Here is a 19,314-nt window from a genome sequence, read left to right on the forward strand (position 1 = left end):
ACGTCATATCCTTCTGTAAACAAGAAGTGAGTCAACACTGTGGCAAACTCATTTTGTTTATAAAATTGATTGACATTTTGCTCAAACAATCTTTGACTCGGCCCGGAATATGGGATTGCTTTATAGCTCGTAAGCTTTAAAATAAATAAGATAGTTAATTAGTTTGTTCATTAACATTATGATTTGAGGTTAAATTTCAATATCAGAGGGAAACATGATTGCATTGTAAGTCATTTCCTGAATCCATGAAAATATTAAAAACAATGTTAGATGTACTCTGAAATGTGCTCGAAGGTAAACAAGATCGGTTCAAGCAAAGTAGATTCCATGTTAACATGCTTCTCGGAGACCAGAGTCACCAACCCCAGTCTTCGGGTTCAACTAGCCAAGCCTTACTAGTCTCGGTGATGATAAACCCCGGGGTTTCAGTGTTGAAATTCTGCAGTCAGGCTGATAGATTGACTATTGATGTTGTTATTTTACTTCACTCGATTTGTTGTAATCACTGAGTTATATAAAGACCTCAGTGGTTGTAATCTTCATTCATAGTGTAAGTGTTTGTTGCACTTTGCAGAGTGATTAAATTGCGTTTTCATATGTGTTCACAGTGGTCTGCTGGTGGCCTATCTTTCCCTAAAGGAGATGAAAAAGAAAGGAGGAAAAATCAACTGGTTCCTCTTCTACTTCCATCGCTTCTGGAGGTAAGTTAGCAGCTGACGTGCAGATATTAGGACGCTTTTTTGACGCTTGGATGGTTAATTGTCATCAACTGAGAAAAGACAAGTAACCAATTGAGACAAAACAAGAAATGTGTTGCCTTTTCAATATGAACAAAAATCAAAATAACAGGAAACACAGTACTCCAATTCGAGGGGATTACATGACAAAAGATTATTACGCAAACAGAGAGAAACCCAAAGAGAAAGAGGGGGGGGGGGATAGAGAGAGAAAGAGAGAAAGAAAGAGAGATAATATGTGTTTGTGTGTGTGTGTGTGTGCGTGTGTGTGTGTGCGTGCGTGTGTGTGTGTGTGTATGTATGTGTGTGTGTGTGCGTGTGTGTGTGTGTGTGTGTGAGTATGTGTGTGAGTATGTATATGTGTGTGTGTATGTATGAATGTGTATGTGTGTGTGTGTGTGTGTGTGTGTGTGTGTGTGTGTGTGCGTGCGTGTGTGTGTGTTTTGTATGGGCCGACAGATTGACTACATCTATTGACCCCGTACCGTTTATTCGGAGGTGTACAGGTTTCACTGTGTTTGTGTGTCTGTCCTTACGTCCGCACTTAGATCGCTGGTGTGTATGGGTCGATTGAGCTGAAATTGTGTGTGTAGCTTGAAATTGAGGTACATGCGGTCGCACCATTAAAATAGGTAGGCCTACTTACCTGTAGCGAAAGACGAGATATACAAATAGCACGGTCCACTGTTTAATGTGTGTAACGTCTGGAAGGCTACCTTTGCCAAAATATAAATTGAGTTAGTTCATTTTTGTCAAAAATGAAATTGTTTTGTCATTATACCGAGAGAGAAAAAATGCCGACGCTTTACTTGCAGTAAAACTGTAATTGAAATTGTTTTTGTTTTACTCTGTTTTTTTAATTTCAGACTGACACCAGTTTATATGCTGGTGATCATGGTGTACGTGTGCATACAGCCTTACTGGGGAGAGGGGCCCTTCTGGCAGGACGTGCAACTGGACAGAGATGGCTGTAAAACCGTGTGGTGGACCAACCTCCTGTACATCAATAATCTTGTTAAATCTGATGCAGGCGTAAGAGACATAAACTCAGTATTTATTTGTGTGCGTGTGTGGGCATGGGGGGTGGGGGAAGGGTGGGTGGGGTTGAGTGTGTGTGTGTGTGTGTGTGAAGATGTTGGTGGGAGTGTGAATGTGTTTGTGTGTGTGTGTAAGAAGGAAATCTGGGTGGCCGAGTGGTAACGCACTTGCGCTCGGAAGCGAGAGGTTACGAGTTCGACCCTGGGTCAGGGCGTTAGCAATTTTCTCCCCCCTTTCCTAACCTAGGTGGTGGGTTCAAGTGCTAGTCTTTTGGAAGAGACGAAAAACCGAGGTCCCTTCGTGTACACTACATTGGGGTGTGCACGTTAAAGATCCCTCGATTGACAAAAGGGTCTTTCCTGGCAAAATTGTATAGGCATAGATAAAAATGTCCACCAAAATACCCGTGTGACTTGGAATAATAGGCCGTGAAAAGTAGGATATGCGCCGAAATGGCTGCGATCTGCTGGCCGATGTGAATGCGTGATGTATTGTGTAAAAAAATTCCATCTCACACGGCATAAATAATTCCCTGCGCCTTGAATATGTGCTCGATATAAATTGCATAAAATAAAAATAAAATAAAATAAAATAAATAAATCCCTGCGCTTAGAACTGTACCCACGGAATACGCGCGATATAAGCCTCATATTGATTGATTGATAAGAGAGATAAAGGGTGTGTGTGTGTGTGTGTGTGTGTGTGTGTGTGTGTGTGTGTGTGTGTGTGTGTGCGTGCGTGCGTGCGTGCGTGCGTGCGTGCGTGCGTGCGTGTGTGTGTGCGTGCGTGCGTGTATGTATTCAGTTTGAGTTACTCAAGAAGTAAGCTTTAACATGTATTAGTTTGCAAGTTAATAGTCGTTTCTTGCTAATGGGTTCTGTTAGCTTTATGGTTATGTTACAGTGTTTGGAACATGATGTAATAAACAAAGGGACGTAATCGCTCTAAACTTAGACAAAATTCAGTGAGAGTGGCTATTTGCATCTGAGAGAATAACAAACAACGACTTGCATCCTCTTTTTCAGTGCCTGGCACAGTCGTGGTACCTGGCCAATGACATGCAGTTCTACATCCTGAGTCCTCTCATCTTCGTGCCTTTCTACTTGTGAGTTTACACAACTGAGGGGGAACATGTATGGAGGAATGTGTGTGTGTGTGTGTGTGTGTGTGTGTTTCTATGTGTGTTTGTGTGTCTGTGTCTGGGTGTGACCGTGTCTGTGTGCTTGTGTCTGTTTGTCTGTGTCTGTGTCTGTGTATGTGTATCTGTGTCTGTGTCTGTATGTCTGTGTCTGTGTGTCGATGCGTGTCTGTCTTTGTGGGACTTGTATGTTTGTCAGGTTGTGGAATTTGTGTGTCGTTCTCCGCACTTAAAAAAGTATTCAGCCTTGCATGCACCATTACAGCTATACAGAAAATAAGTTTAATAAAAACAAAGACGAATCAATGAAAAAACTAAAACAATGCAAATATCTCACACATCAAGCACAACTTAAAAAGCACAAATCCGCGAAAGCCAGTGATCTTTAGCGTTATTGTAGCGGGGTTCATTTACATCTTGATAAATAATAATAGTTTATCTTGAATTGTTTTTCAGCTCACCGATATTCGGAATGGTGTCAGCGGGTGTTTTTCTGCTCGTCACTTCTATCGTGCCCGGCGCGCTTACCATGAGGGATCATTTTCCACCCGGTCTTATACCTGGGCAGTTACAAGGGAACGCGTCAAGGTAACTCTGTTTGTCTTTTGCTCCAAGGCACACACACAAAATAAGGCAAACAATAATTGTAGTAGCAAACCTGCATGCAACTGAGGTTTAAAAAAAAAAAAACCCACCTTTGTTTGTCTTACGTTTCTAGAAGATGCACTTATGGAGATCCACCTACGCGGATTGCTCAATTAATCAAATCAAATGAAATCAAATCAAATCACATCAAATTTTATTGTACGAGGGTTTGGCATTTAAGCAATACAAACGAGCTTTTTGTTTCCAACCAGCCGTCGCCCAGAGAGGGACTACTCTGATCACATAATTGTATTCAGGGACATTCATATAAAAATATAAATACAAAAATAAAAAATAAAAAATATAACTGTTTAGAATAGGTTTTGGGTTTGTTGGGCTAAGTCGATAATACGCTGGATTTGAAACGAGTTCGTTGCTAGCGGCGTGGGTTTGTTGGGCTAAGTCGATAATACGCTGGATTTGAAACGAGTTCGTTGCTAGCGGCGTGGGTTGGTTGGGCTAAGTCGATAATACGCTGGATTTGAAACGAGTTCGTTGCTAGCGGCGTGGGTTGGTTGGGCTAAGCCGATAATACGCTGGATTTGAAACAAGTTCGTTGCTAGCGGCGTGGGTTGGTTGGGCTAAGTCGATAATACGCTGGATTTGAAACGAGTTCGTTGCTAGCGGCGTGGGTTGGTTGGGCTAAGTCGATAATACGCTGGATTTGAAACGAGTTCGTTGCTAGCGGCGTGGGTTGGAAACCCGCGTTTTTCAGCGAGGCATTTATTTTCCTAATTGAACTTCGTGCAGACTCGCGTTGATGTCCATACGTAAGCATGCGCACGATAAAGATTCCGAGTTCAAAGCAAAAGTTTCAAGGCTTAAAAAAATCACTTGCATGCAAATTAAGATAAAATGTAATGGGTAGTGTCGTCGTGTATGGCACATGAGGCCTGGGTGGCCGAGTGGTAACGCACTTGCGCTCGGAAGCGAGAGGTTGCGAGTTCGACCCTGGGTCAGGGCGTTAGCAATTTTCTCCCCCCTTTCCTAACCTTGGTGGTGGGTTCAAGTGCTAGTCTTTCGGATGAGACGAAAAACCGAGGTCCCTTTGTGTACACTACATTGGGGTGTGCACGTTAAAGATCCCACGATTGACAAAAGGGTCTTTCCTGGCAAAATTGTATTGGCATAGATAAGAATGTCCACCAAAATACCCGTGTGACTTGGAATAATAGGCCGTGAAAAGTAGGATATGCGCCGAAATGGCTGCGATCAGCTGGCCGATGTGAATGCGTGATGCATTGTGTAAAACAATTCCATCTCACACGGCATAAATAAATCCCTGCGCCTCGAATATGTGCGCGATATAAATTGCAAAAAAAAACCAAAAAAACACAATGAATAAATAAATAAATCCCTGGGCTTAGAACTGTACCCACGGAATACGCGCGATATAAGCCTCATATTGATTGATTGATTGACATGAGAGAATAATCATTGAAGTGTACACAACGACTTTCATCCTCTAAGTTCAAAGTAAGTGTCTTTGTAGGTTTGTTAGTTTGTTGGCCACTTTACGTTATGCATTTTATATGAGAGCCTGATATCCAACTAGATTGCAGGGCAGGTGTGTGTGTGTGTGTGTGTGTGTGTGTGTGTGCATGTGTGTACATGTGTCTGTGCGCGCGCGTGCGGGTGTGTGTGTGTGTGTGTGTGTGTGTGTGTGTGTGTGTGTTCATGCTAATGCATGTTTGTCTGTGTACAGCCAAGGAAATTTTTTCTCCGACTATTACATCAAACCCTACAACCGCATGGGCGCTTATGTTGTGGGTATGCTGGCTGGCTCCTTTCTGTATCGCACAGACTGCAAACTGAGGATAAACAAGGCAAGCATTATTTCTTTACCTGCAGTGGTTATTATTTTTGGGATTTGATGTAAATTGACAGACAGTCCTCCTCCTCCTCCTCCTCCTCCTCCTCATCATCATCATCATCATCATCATCATCATCATCATCATCATCATCATCTTCATCATCTTCATCATCATCATCCCGGTTGTCACGAAGTGGTTTGCATGTGAATTTATTATGCGTGTTCTGCCCTTTTGCACTGTCTCTACCCTTTCACACCAAACACTTCAAAAACAGAACTTGGGAGGATGCAGGCTCATTAATTCCTCAACCAACAACAACAAACTTCTTCACTTTAAATACATCAATACGAACAACTTTTCAACACACAGTTCGCACAATCTTCCAGCTTTCACTCAAGGCATGTAAATACATATTATAACAATACTCTCTCAAATATAGATTAACGCACACAAGAAGGTACCAACAGACACTCACGAGTTCGTATCACGGCTCACTGCATGTCGCCAGTTCACTTACTTGTCTCGCTGAATCATCGTAGAATAATGAATTCAGATGCCAACACACAGAGATGCTAACACACCCCTTTCGCTGAAGATGCCGACACACCTTTCACTGAAGATGCCAACACGCACCTTTCACTGAAGATGCCAACACACATCTCATGGAAGATGCCCACACACACCTTCCAGGTTTCTCCCCGAGAAACCCTTCCGCCCGTAGCGGAAACAACCGTCGTCAGCTACGACCGGTCTCGATGAAGACTCCACTCGTCTAGTCATCTGCGCAGAGGTGGTCCCTTGCTTCCACCGTCGTCTAGCGCTTCTCTCGTGTAAGGTCCCTCCCTTATACGCCATGGAAATCCCTCATGGAAACTCCTAAAGAATTTAACCAAGTCTTAATACAACATTCTCTAAAACCATCTCTTCTTCCAAACGTTCATGTACCACTCATACATTCTCGTTCATTCCACGTTCACATTCCGTACAGATTCAATATCCAAACTAACACTTAATCAATGAATAACACTCCCCATACAAAGCATGACCGTCTTAAACATAACATAAATGCCTAGCAATTATGTTCAAGAAATTCCCCATGAAAAACCGTGAAACAATTACATCAAGAATTCTCTCAACGCTTCACACTAAGATTGGGTGCACTTTATACACACTAACCTTTACGCTCCAGCTATGTATTCCAACGTCAATAATATACAACATAGTAAATCATTTACCTTAAGAGACCCGTCTCTTGAAAGAGTACTTGTTCCCAGAACAAGTCTGACACACGCTGAACAACCTTCCCGGTTGGAAATCTCACACGCTGTGACGTTATTTACCTCAGACCAGCTACATGTCTCAAACACAACTCACATCAAGCTAAGCCAGTTTTGCGTGCAACACCCGAAACACGTGAATAACGCCAGTCCGGTCAGCTACCATCGCCTGTACAACATTTAGGGAGGTTAAAAACACGACGTGGTTTCACCTCACAAATATGCTACTCACATCTTTGTGACATCCCCCTTCCCGGGGAAAAAAGAAAATTCTTGAGTTTTCTTTTGATCAAAACAACCTTCTTTTTCCACACATCCCATAAACCTGTGGTATGCTCTGATCTACGAATGACCTGGACAACATGTCTGTCAACGTATTCCTGTCTCATGCTATTGGATGAACCTCGAATCCTAATTCTTGCCGTTAAAGACACCACCGCATCACATGTTTTGAAAATGTCAACCATCTTTCCAAACACCTGTTCCCTATCATCCTTTTGACTATCTGTCAAACCAGGATGAACAACAATATCTCCAATTTTCTCTTCCTTCCCCTTAGGCAATGTAGGTAACGGCAACGTTTTCCTCTCCTCAGTCAGAGGTAACACTGCAACATTTGCCTCTCCACCTTTACTTGGGAAAACATCATGACTGCCCCAGTCAGACCTCAGTGTAATGCTTTCGCAATAATCACTACCTACTTCCTCAACATCAACAACTTTCTCTGCACAACCCGCATACTTCTCATCCTCTCGTGACACACTCAACACCTCTTTCAATGTCTCATCCTCTCTCAGCAAACTTTCCAGATCCTCCTCGTTAACCGACAAATCAGGAGTAACCACATTTTTCAATGGCACCGGGGAATCCTCCAGTTTCTTTTTGGCTTTTGCCCTACTCGTACCACACACGACCTTCTCAAGTACCACCTCTTCAGTGATTTTCTTGTGACTTACATCAGCACACAATCCAACACCCTGCGTATTCCCAAGGAATAAATCTACTCTGGGTACCACACCCCGAAGATTACCTATCACTAGGTCAGCGACTGGGTCTGTGAGCACACAACATTTCAACCTTCCCTGAAAATATGGGGTATCGACAACCACTTCCGCCAATGGATACAAATCAATCCGTCCACTAAAACCCTTCACCTTTTGGACCTCTCCCTTTATGTACTGGCTTGGTAAGACCAACGACTTCCTTACCCCAGCTACATTAGCTCCTGTGTCTCTCAGTACTGAAACTTGCTTCCCATTAACGAGACCTTCCGCTAATGGCAACGACCCGAATGCTGCCGAGCTTATCAACACTCCAGCGTCCTGACAATCCGCTACCGACTTCGCTGAATATGCTACCTGAAAACATTCTCTAGCGTAATGGCCAAACTGCCCACATCTGTAACATGTGTCCTGATTTTGCTGTTCCGTACCTGTACCTCTAGTACTTCCTTGCTGCCATCCTCTTCTACCCGGCCTACGATCATCTCCTCTGCCTTGAAACCTGGTATTTCTGCTCATACCCTCTTGTCTTCTGCCACTATCTCCTTGACCACGATTGTAAGACTGTCCTGATCCATGATTCTGATTGAACGCTACGTTTCCAGTCCCCAAAGGATTTACTTGACTCTTTCTGGCCAAAGATTTATTCGGATGGGCTGATTTGTACATTTCTGCGCTAGCAATCATGTCTTTTGAATTTTTACAATCACGTTCTTTCAAAAAGACTGCCAAATCAGTGCATACACTGGTAAGAATCTGTTCACACAACACAAAATCAAACAATGCTTCATATGAGGATTCTATATCCGACAACCTCAACCAACGGTTGAACAAATGCGTCATCTTTGTTACGTACGTGCCAAAACTTTCATCAGCCTCTGGCTTCGTACTGCGAAATTTCTCCCGAAATCCCTCTCGAGTGCACTGAAACTTCTTCAACAACTCTTTCTTCAAGTCTTCATACGACAAAGTACCCGTTGAAAACAATGAATGAAACAAAGACAACGCTCCACCCTCCAGATAAGCTGATAAGTATGTGGCCCACTCTGAATCACTCCATTTGTTCGCCTTTGCATGCGTTTCAAATCTGAACAAGAAACTGTCAATGTCATCCTTATCTTCCTTGAACATGGGGAGTTTTGGGTACTGGGGCCTAATGCTGGGACCTGATCTTCCCCCTGCATTTCCACCTGTACTTTGCTGCGCTTCTGCTTTCTTAAACTCCAAATCCATTTTCCTCGCTTCAGTATCTGCTTCTAGCCTCTTTGCATCTAATTCCCTATTTGCCTCAATTTGTAATTTCTTTACTTCTGTTTCTTGTCTCTTTGTCTCAGCCTCAACTTCTAATCTTTTTGTCTCAGCCTCAGCTGCTACTTTCTTTGCTTCCCTTTCCTGAATTCTCTCTTCTCTATCCATATGATCCTGAGCAAACTTAAACAAAGCTTCTGCCTTTAAGCCATGCTTCTCTCCCAATGCCAAATAATGATCATATGTGCTACCACCAGTATCACTATGCTCAGCCATCTTTACTATGTCAAAATATCAAAGTAATCTCAAAGTAATACAATGGATCAAGTAACACAAGTTTCACGAAATTGTTTTAAGTATCAAAAAGTTGTATCATACACCAGTTTCTCGCAATACTAAACACACACAAAAGAGTATCATAAAATACTAAACTAAAAGAAATCTTGTGCCTTTTTAAAAACAATCCTTAAATTGTTTACTACTTAACTATTTACACAACCAGTCTCAAAATTAAACAATAAACTTAATAGAGTCACAACACAAAATTTAATTTGGAAAATATCAGATTAAACAATCAATAGCAGCTTCAAACACTTGTCAATCAATGTCAAACTTAAACTAACAACTTTAGAACATCAACAACAACAACACAATAACAAACAATTAACTAGAAATGTCAAAGTTTCCCAAACCCAAATAACACACTTTAAATGAAAAATTCAATTCCACACACCACTAACCAGCGTCAGATCCTTTAAGGAAAATCAATCGCCAGAGCAAACAAAATTTAAATGTTCACAACCCCAACAAAAAAAAATTTACCCAAAATTGTGTCTAAGTACAAATGTTTACAAATTACTACTAACCAAAAAAAAATTAAATTTACAAAAAAAATAAACAAAAAACTTTCTCCAAACCAACAACTAAATATCAAACAGTAGTATAAGGGAGATAATCACCCTATTACTAATCCAACTACAAATAGGAACAACAATAACAATAATAAACAAAAACACTTTTCAAGCCAGAGTACACAACTAAAAAAAAAATATCCAGAGTCCAAACAAAAACAAAATACAAAATTCCAGAATTTATACACACAAAAAAAAATGGCACACCCTATACTATTTTATTTAAAATAAGCCTGCACCTCAACGACAACAATCATACACAACAATCAATCCAAGATAGAATCTAAGAAAAATAGTTTTAAAAAAACTTATAGGACAGGGAGCTAGAATTTAGATAGAAAGATAGTTAATAATTACACAGAAAAGGAAGCAAACAGAAACTAAGGCCCTCTCTACGTACGAAACTATACAATTACGTAGACCCCTAGAGCTGGAGAGGGGGTGTCCAATAACATACACATAAACAAACTCACTACAACACGCAAAGTATCAAAGTATGTATATTTAGCTACCCTGTAAGCACTTCTTTATCAACCACTATTTCTCAATTCCGTTCTACTGAAAGGGAAGCAACTGCTTTTTAACTACCACAAAAATCTATCCTTAGAAACAAAAACCTATTTAGGGCTAAATCGGGGTCACCACTGTCACGAAGTGGTTTGCATGTGAATTTATTATGCGTGTTCTGCCCTTTTGCACTGTCTCTACCCTTTCACACCAAACACTTCAAAAACAGAACTTGGGAGGATGCAGGCTCATTAATTCCTCAACCAACAACAACAAACTTCTTCACTTTAAATACATCAATACGAACAACTTTTCAACACACAGTTCGCACAATCTTCCAGCTTTCACTCAAGGCATGTAAATACATATTATAACAATACTCTCTCAAATATAGATTAACGCACACAAGAAGGTACCAACAGACACTCACGAGTTCGTATCACGGCTCACTGCATGTCGCCAGTTCACTTACTTGTCTCGCTGAATCATCGTAGAATAATGAATTCAGATGCCAACACACAGAGATGCTAACACACCCCTTTCGCTGAAGATGCCGACACACCTTTCACTGAAGATGCCAACACGCACCTTTCACTGAAGATGCCAACACACATCTCATGGAAGATGCCCACACACACCTTCCAGGTTTCTCCCCGAGAAACCCTTCCGCCCGTAGCGGAAACAACCGTCGTCAGCTACGACCGGTCTCGATGAAGACTCCACTCGTCTAGTCATCTGCGCAGAGGTGGTCCCTTGCTTCCACCGTCGTCTAGCGCTTCTCTCGTGTAAGGTCCCTCCCTTATACGCCATGGAAATCCCTCATGGAAACTCCTAAAGAATTTAACCAAGTCTTAATACAACATTCTCTAAAACCATCTCTTCTTCCAAACGTTCATGTACCACTCATACATTCTCGTTCATTCCACGTTCACATTCCGTACAGATTCAATATCCAAACTAACACTTAATCAATGAATAACACTCCCCATACAAAGCATGACCGTCTTAAACATAACATAAATGCCTAGCAATTATGTTCAAGAAATTCCCCATGAAAAACCGTGAAACAATTACATCAAGAATTCTCTCAACGCTTCACACTAAGATTGGGTGCACTTTATACACACTAACCTTTACGCTCCAGCTATGTATTCCAACGTCAATAATATACAACATAGTAAATCATTTACCTTAAGAGACCCGTCTCTTGAAAGAGTACTTGTTCCCAGAACAAGTCTGACACACGCTGAACAACCTTCCCGGTTGGAAATCTCACACGCTGTGACGTTATTTACCTCAGACCAGCTACATGTCTCAAACACAACTCACATCAAGCTAAGCCAGTTTTGCGTGCAACACCCGAAACACGTGAATAACGCCAGTCCGGTCAGCTACCATCGCCTGTACAACATTTAGGGAGGTTAAAAACACGACGTGGTTTCACCTCACAAATATGCTACTCACATCTTTGTGACACCGGTAGCTCAGTCGGTAGAGCACTGGTCTTGTGATCCTCTGGTCGCAGGTTCGAATCCGGGGCGGGGCGGACACGGGTCAACTGTATGTGCAGACTCAGAGACGGTATCCATGTTCCACCCCCGTGTCACCACAGTGGCACGTAAAATACCTCGGTCATTCTGCCATAAGTGCAGGTGGCTGATTACACCTAAACACACACACACCCCGGTAGCGCGACTCTGTTGCTGCTAGCTTTCTGCTGGGAGGAAGCGACCCGAATTTTCCAGCGATGGGACAATAAAGTAATGAAAAAACCATTGGAAACAAATCATTATCATCATCATCATCATCATCATTTAATGCAGATCCTCTAAAATGTTTATCGTAGTACCTAATTAACCTTTGATCGTTAAATGTGATCACACACAGGTTTAGAGTAAACATGACATATGTATATATTTTCAGATTAAGAATTTGATAAAGAATACGACGCAATCAATTTTGAATCTGTTTGCGAAAATTTGATTTTAATGACAACTTTATTTAGCAAACTCATTAATTAATGTTTAAGCCTCCAAGCTGAAATGTAATACCAAAGTCCGGCATTCGTTGAAGATTACTTGACCAACATTTCAACAAAAGTGGTTGAAAAGTTAGAGCGTGACAGTGCCGCCTCAACTTTCACAAAAAGCCGGATATGACGTGTTCAAAGACATTTATCGAAAACATGAAAAATACATTTGGGGATATCATACTTAGGAACTCTCATGTGAAGTTTTATGAAGATCGGTCCAGTAGTTTTCCCTGAAGCGCTCCACACACACACACACACACACACACACACACACACACACACACACACACACACACACATACATACACACAGACAGACACACATACACACAGACAGACACACATACACCACGACCCTCATCTCGATTCCCCATCCTCGTATGTTAACACATTCAGTCAAAACTTGACTTAATGATCAAACGGACTGCATGATACACAAATCCTTACGATTTTTTTCACAGAAAGACAATACAATTCCTGATATTTCAGGTTAAGGTAAACACTGCATACAATTTGTAAAATACATTAATTCTTGCATTATGTTTTTTCTTCAGTTTCTCAACCTGTTCATATGGGGAGTTACCACGGCGTGTGCCCTAGCCGTGCTGTACGGACTGTCGGACGCTTCTAACGGTCACCCTATCACGCTACCTGTGTCCGCTTTATACAACGCTCTTAACAGACAGGTGTGGGGAGCCTGCGTTGCCTGGGTGATAGTCGCCTGTTGTACTGGCAATGGAGGTATGTGGACACTTGTTGTGGTTTAGTGTTCGTGTGTGTGTGTTTTAGACTGTCGCTGACAGTCTCTCTTTCCAGTGTATGTGTGTGTGTGTGTGTGTGTGTGTGTGTGTGTGTGTGTGTGTGTGTGTGTGTGTGTGTGTGTTTGTGAGTGTGGGTGCGTGTGTATTTTGCTGATGTATGTGTGTGTGTTACCTATGTGTATGTGTCAAATTGTCATATGATTGTGTGTGTGTGTGTGTATGTGTGTGTGTGTGTGTGTGCGTGCGTGCGTGCGTACGTGCGTGCGTACGTACGTGCGTGCGTGCGAGTGTGTCCGTGTGTGTGTGTGTGTGCGTGGGTGTGTGCGTGTGTGAGTGTTCACATGCACAGGCTTACTTGCATCTGCCATTTCTCTTGTATGCATGTGCTGTTCACCGTGTCATATACCTTTCAGGTTTTGTGAACACAATACTGTCGTGGCCCGCACTGATACCTCTGAGTCGTCTGACCTACTGTATCTACCTTCTGCACCCAATAATCATTGATCTATACCTTTTCAACATGAATACCGTCTTCTACATGGATGAAAATAGCATCAATGCTGTGAGTAGTTGCGTCTATCGTATCTTATAGGAGGTGACTCCCACAATGTCACCCATTCAAATGGCAATGCAAATAGCCTGAGATGTTGGATGATAATTCCACAAAGTTTCATGTATGAAGGTCAAGTGTTTTTTTTGTTTTTTTTACATTTAGTCAAGTTTTGACTAAATGTTTTAACATAGAGGGGGGAATCGAGACGAGGGTCGTGGTGTATGTGTGTGTGTCTGTCTGTCTGTCTGTCTGTCTGTCTGTCTGTCTGTCTGTGTGTGTGTGTAGAGCGATTCAGACTAAACTACTGGACCGATCTTTATGAAATTTGACATGAGAGTTCCTGGGTATGATATCCTCAGACGTTTTTTTCATTTGTTTGATAAATGTCTTTCATGACGTCATATCCGGCTTTTCGTGAAAGTTGAGGCGGCACTGTCACGCTCTCATTTTTCAACCAAATTGGTTGAAATTTTGGTCAAGTAATCTCCGACAAAGCCCAGACTTCGGTATTGCATTTCAGCTTTGTGGCTTAAAAATTAATTAATGACTTTGGTCATTAAAAATCTTTATTTTATTATTGTTTTTATAAAACGATCCACATTTACGTTCATCTTATTCTCTATCATTTTCTGATTCCAAAAACATATAAATATGTTATATTTGGATTAAAAACAAGCTCTGAAAATTAAAAATATAAACATTATGATCAAAATTAAATTTTCGAAATCAATTTAAAAACACTTTCATCTTATTCCTTGTCGGTTCCTGATTCCAAAAACATATAGATATGATATGTTTGGATTCAAAACACGCTCAGAAAGTTAAAACGAAGAGAGGTACAGAAAAGCGTGCTATCCTTCTCAGCGCAACTACTACCCCGCTCTTCTTGTCAATTTCACTGCCTTTGCCATGAGCGGTGGACTGACGATGCTACGAGTATACGGTCTTGCTGCGTTGCATTGCGTTCAGTTTCATTCTGTGAGTTCGACAGCTACTTGACTAAATGTTGTATTTTCGCCTTACGCGACTTGTTAACTATTTTTGTAGAATATTTTTGAAAATCGGAGAAGGCCTCAAAAGTAGGAGGGCCGGTGTAACACGACATTTTTACTCCACGAAAAATGTACTCCGGAGTAAATATTTCGTACGAAATTCTTACTCTGAGTACACTTTTCGTACGAGAAAAAACTCCCCAAGGCACGAAAAAATTACTCCCTCCACAAAATTTTTACTCCCCATTTTTTTTACTTCCAATAAAAATCTCGTATTCAAAAATGGGATGCGGGCGAAGGGATAATTCCAATAAGTGATCTCGCGCACACGAATGTCGCGCTATCCTCCCTCCACCCCTTCCACCACCAAGACTAACAGGGGACAAGGGAGTAAACATTTCGTACACCTGGCATGGGAAGTTAAATTGCTCGTGTTGGGGTGAAGTAATTTATTCGTTATTTATTCGTCAGGGGAGTAACATTTTTGTACAAAATGTTTACTCGGAGCTCACCTGTCTTGGGGAGTAATTTTCTCGTGCAATGAGGGGGTGCTTTTTTCGTAAAGGGAGTAACTTTTTCGTACGAAATGTTTACTCCGGAGTAAAAATCTCGTGGGAGTAACTTTCTCGTGTTACACCGGATCTCGTATTTTTGCGTCAGTCTTCGAATTTGAATTTGTTCCCGAAAGAGCATAAAAGTCAGAACATTTTACACATAAACTTGAAACTGAGTTAACTTGTCATCCCATATCTTAAGCCAATGTACACCAAAAAATTGTGACCCTCCACCACGAAATGAGTCGCATGTCACCTCGCGCGGTTCTGCGCTAGGCTTAATATAAGTCCGGGGAGTGTCTGGTAACAGTGTGAGGGTCAGCTTAGTCACAGGCTTATAACTCAAACAGTTTTCGCTCTTTTCTAACACGGTTTTCACCACTGGATAGGGCATAAACAACTCTTTCGGAAAATGTAAAAATATGAAAATCATGCAAAGGTGACATGCGACTCATTCCGTGGTGGAGGGTCACATATGAAGTCAATTGCTGCAGTAATTATAAGCATCTCAATGGGTGGCATGTTTAGGTCACCCTGTATAAAATGGAGCCCGCTGTTTAAAGGTGGTCGTCTACATTTTTGCTTTTTTTCAATAATCTTATGGTTAGATTTCGCTAAAAAGTTATGTCAGATGATGAATGAACCATGGGGAAAAAAGTTATAGAAAAAAAAAGATGTAAAAAAAGATTTTATTTTTGGGTAGCGTGACTCACGCTTCCAATATTTTGTTTTCTGTTTGCTGAGAACATGTGCTTTGCCTAAAAATACTGACCAATCAAATTCATGTTACTATGCTTATAGCCACGCCCAAACAAGTGCAGCAACAGTTTGACACTGGAGCGCTGTCCACGCTTTTTTTTAAACGCACGAAATGCACGGGATTTGAGAGGAGTTTTGCGCTTGACATTTTCCAAAATAAGGATATCCTACTATGAGTACTACGCTGGAATACTACAATGAATTTTCAAACGGCTACACTGGCTTCGTCTTTCCTGATCGAAAGGGGGTGTATTCTTGATATTTGTAGATAATAAACTCTGCATTTCAATGGTCAAATGGCGATTTCGGTATAAAAATGTAGACAAGGACCTTTAAGACCTCCAACACTCTGAGTAAACCAGGTACAAAAAGGGGCGAGTTTTTAAACGATTCTAAATCAGTGTACAAATTGTATTAACAGACATTAGGATCGTTCAATGGGATATTTGTAACATTGGGGTCTTCACCCTTACTCTTGTACTATGTATATCACATATTACACGGCCACTGGGGGACCGGCACGGTTGGCCTAGTGGTAAGGCGTCCGCCCCGTGAGCGGGAGGTCGTGGGTTCGAACCCCGGCCGGGTCATACCTAAGACTTTAAAATTGGCAGTCTAGTGGCTGCTCCGCCTGGCGTCTGGCATATTGGGGTTAGTGCTAGGACTGGTTGGTCCGGTGTCAGAATAATGTGACTGGTTGAGACATGAAGCCTGTGCTGCGACTTCTGTCTTGTGTGTGGCGCACGTTATATGTCAAAGCAGCACCGCCCTGATATGGCCCTACGTGGTCGGCTGGGCGTTAAGCAAAAAAAAAAAAAAAAAAAAAAAAAACGGCCACTGGAGAATTAACAGAGAGAAAAAAAGAAAAAGGTCACAGTTTATTTCCAAATGTGTGTTATCTGTGGGTACACGGGTGCATGTGGGGTTTAAAACCTGTAACCAACCGGTCTTAGTCTGTACCACGAAATATATGTCGCGACAACCAGCTGACAGTCATATGTACAACTAGATGATTACCCGCTTCGCCGGGTACCGGCTTCGCCGGGAAGAAGTAGAGCCGAATACCAGGCTGCGCCCGGGAAAGGAGATAAACGCGCAAAACACCGGAGACCTTCTAAAAATAGTAACGTGCAGTGACCTTCTAAAAATAGTAACGTAGTAACGGGAATATAGATTGACGCCACACGGAGGAAGGGAGATAATCGCGGCTGAAAACACTGGAGAAGATAAGGAAGAGTTACTGGTAGTGGATCCAGACCTAAAAAACCAAAATCGGTTCAGCGCGCACAGCGCTGCGCGCTAAGAGCACGTGTTGAAATATCTCATCGACCAGGTTGTGTCCAGGGTGTACCTAAATATGATCACCAAATTTGAAACAGATCCATCGAGAACCTTGGCCGCGCATCGCGCACAGACACACAGACAGACAGACAGACAGACAGACACACAGACACTAGTCGTATATATATATAGATGTCGACCTCATAGTTTTGACGAACTTTTGACTTACTCTTGTCTTTTGACCCACACTTGAATTTGACCCACACACGACTTTAGAGTCACACTCGACTAGTGACTCACTCTTCACTCTTGTGGTTCACGCTTTGCTTTTGACCTCATTCTTTTGACGCTCTTGAATTCTTGGCCTTAAACTCACACAATAGACTTTTGCCTCATATGCTCAACTTTTGACTTTCGCTTGGCTCACCAGTGAAACATGTAACCTCATTTTACCATTCATTTTACAGGTGATGTTTTTCCTTGGGATCCTGGTGGTATCCTACGTGGCCGCAGCGATTACTTCCCTTTCCTTTGAGGCTCCAATGATGGCATTGGAGAAAATTCTCTTTAACCGGGATAAGAAGGAGACAAGAAAAGATGGTGCTGAAGAAAAGTAAGGAAGGGTGTCATGACAGGATGGCAACGAGGAACAGCAACAACAGCAGTAGCAGCAGCCATGGACGAAGCAGTTGTAAGAATATTGCTTTGAGCAACAACAGGCAACCAAAGCTTCAACGCTGTGACAAGACATTTGATAAAATAAACCCAGAAAGAATGACAACTGACTAGGACATGTTAAGAAGATTGTGTGTATGTGTTTTACATTCCATTGTTTCATTTTTTTCAATTTAACAATAACAATAACAATAACAGCACTTTATTGTCCATTAAAATATTACATAAAAATGGAAATTTTTCTTCGGCACACCCTGCCTGCCTGTAAACGATTATAACAACAATTGTATAGGACGACACACATAAAACATAAAACATAAAGGGGATACAATCAAATATGATATTGCACTATGTGAATTTACCCTCTCATATCACAGGAGTTGGGTTTTACAGCAGAGTAATCACATTACAAATATTTCACACACACCTTCACATGTACACATTGTTTGTTTTTTCCCAGCCGACCAGCCTCTACGTGATGCGAAAAGAATTTAAAATGGTGGCTGCAGAAGGCAGGAATGACTTTTTAAACTGGTTTTTGCGTGCCAAAGGGACCTTATAACGTTTACCTGAAGGGAGAATTTCGAAACAGGGGTTGAGAGGATGGATCGGATCACGGACAATTTTGAGAGCTTTCCGCTTAATGGCAGCTTCGTAAAGACTGGTCAGCTGTCGTTGGGGTTGCCCAACAAGCTTGCTAGCCGTCGCAACAATGCGGTGGAGTTTAGCTTTGTTTTTAACATTTGTGGTACCATACCATGTCACAATGTTAAAAGTCAGTATGCTTTCAATCAAACTGCGATACACAAGTTCCATAACACTTTGATTGACATTAAAATATTTAAGCTTCCTGAGAAGAAAAAGTCGCTGCTGAGCTTTCTTATAAACAGCATGAACATGATCACTAAAAGTCAGCTTATTGTCAATTGAAACCCCAAGATATTTGAAGGTTTCCACAAGTTCAACTTCCTTGTCGCTTATTCTCACTTTTTGGGGACCACAATTATCATCACTCTTTACTCCAAAAATCATTTCTTTTGTTTTGCCTACATTCAACTGCAAGAAACTGGACTTGAACCATTCATTCAGAAGATCAACTTGGGTAAAATACTTTGACAAAGTTTCGTCGTCCTTCAGACGCCCAACGAGGGCCATGTCGTCTGCATATTTAATGAGGGCTAGAACTGGATCATTTAAAAGCATGTTGTTTGTGTAAATGGAAAAAAGGACAGGAGAGAGAACACAACCTTGTGGGGCCCCGGTGTTTAAAACAACTTCGTCTGAAAGCACAGAATGACCAAACAAACGGTTGCTGAGGCTGACACGTTGTGGCCGATCGCATAGGAACTCCCTGATCCAGAAAATCAAATTATTGTTCACATCTAACTGACC

The 19,314-nt window shown here is 41.7% G+C and overlaps 1 protein-coding gene across 1 annotated transcript in view; it reads left to right on the plus strand.

The window, feature by feature from the left end:
• Positions 1-18,514, plus strand: part of LOC138949264 (nose resistant to fluoxetine protein 6-like) — a 26,499-nt gene extending 7,985 nt beyond the window's left edge. Inside the window, exons 9-16 of the mRNA XM_070321052.1 lie at positions 609-701; positions 1,604-1,769; positions 2,801-2,880; positions 3,370-3,501; positions 5,264-5,384; positions 12,902-13,088; positions 13,522-13,670; positions 17,715-18,514. Coding sequence (XP_070177153.1) covers positions 609-701; positions 1,604-1,769; positions 2,801-2,880; positions 3,370-3,501; positions 5,264-5,384; positions 12,902-13,088; positions 13,522-13,670; positions 17,715-17,864 — 1,078 coding nt within the window. The 3' untranslated portion in view covers positions 17,865-18,514. The remainder of the gene's footprint in view (positions 1-608; positions 702-1,603; positions 1,770-2,800; positions 2,881-3,369; positions 3,502-5,263; positions 5,385-12,901; positions 13,089-13,521; positions 13,671-17,714) is intronic.
• Positions 18,515-19,314: the final 800 nt, after the last annotated feature.

The sequence above is a fragment of the Littorina saxatilis genome, linkage group LG15 (assembly GCF_037325665.1).
Source record: "Littorina saxatilis isolate snail1 linkage group LG15, US_GU_Lsax_2.0, whole genome shotgun sequence".
Classification (NCBI taxonomy): domain Eukaryota; kingdom Metazoa; phylum Mollusca; class Gastropoda; order Littorinimorpha; family Littorinidae; genus Littorina; species Littorina saxatilis.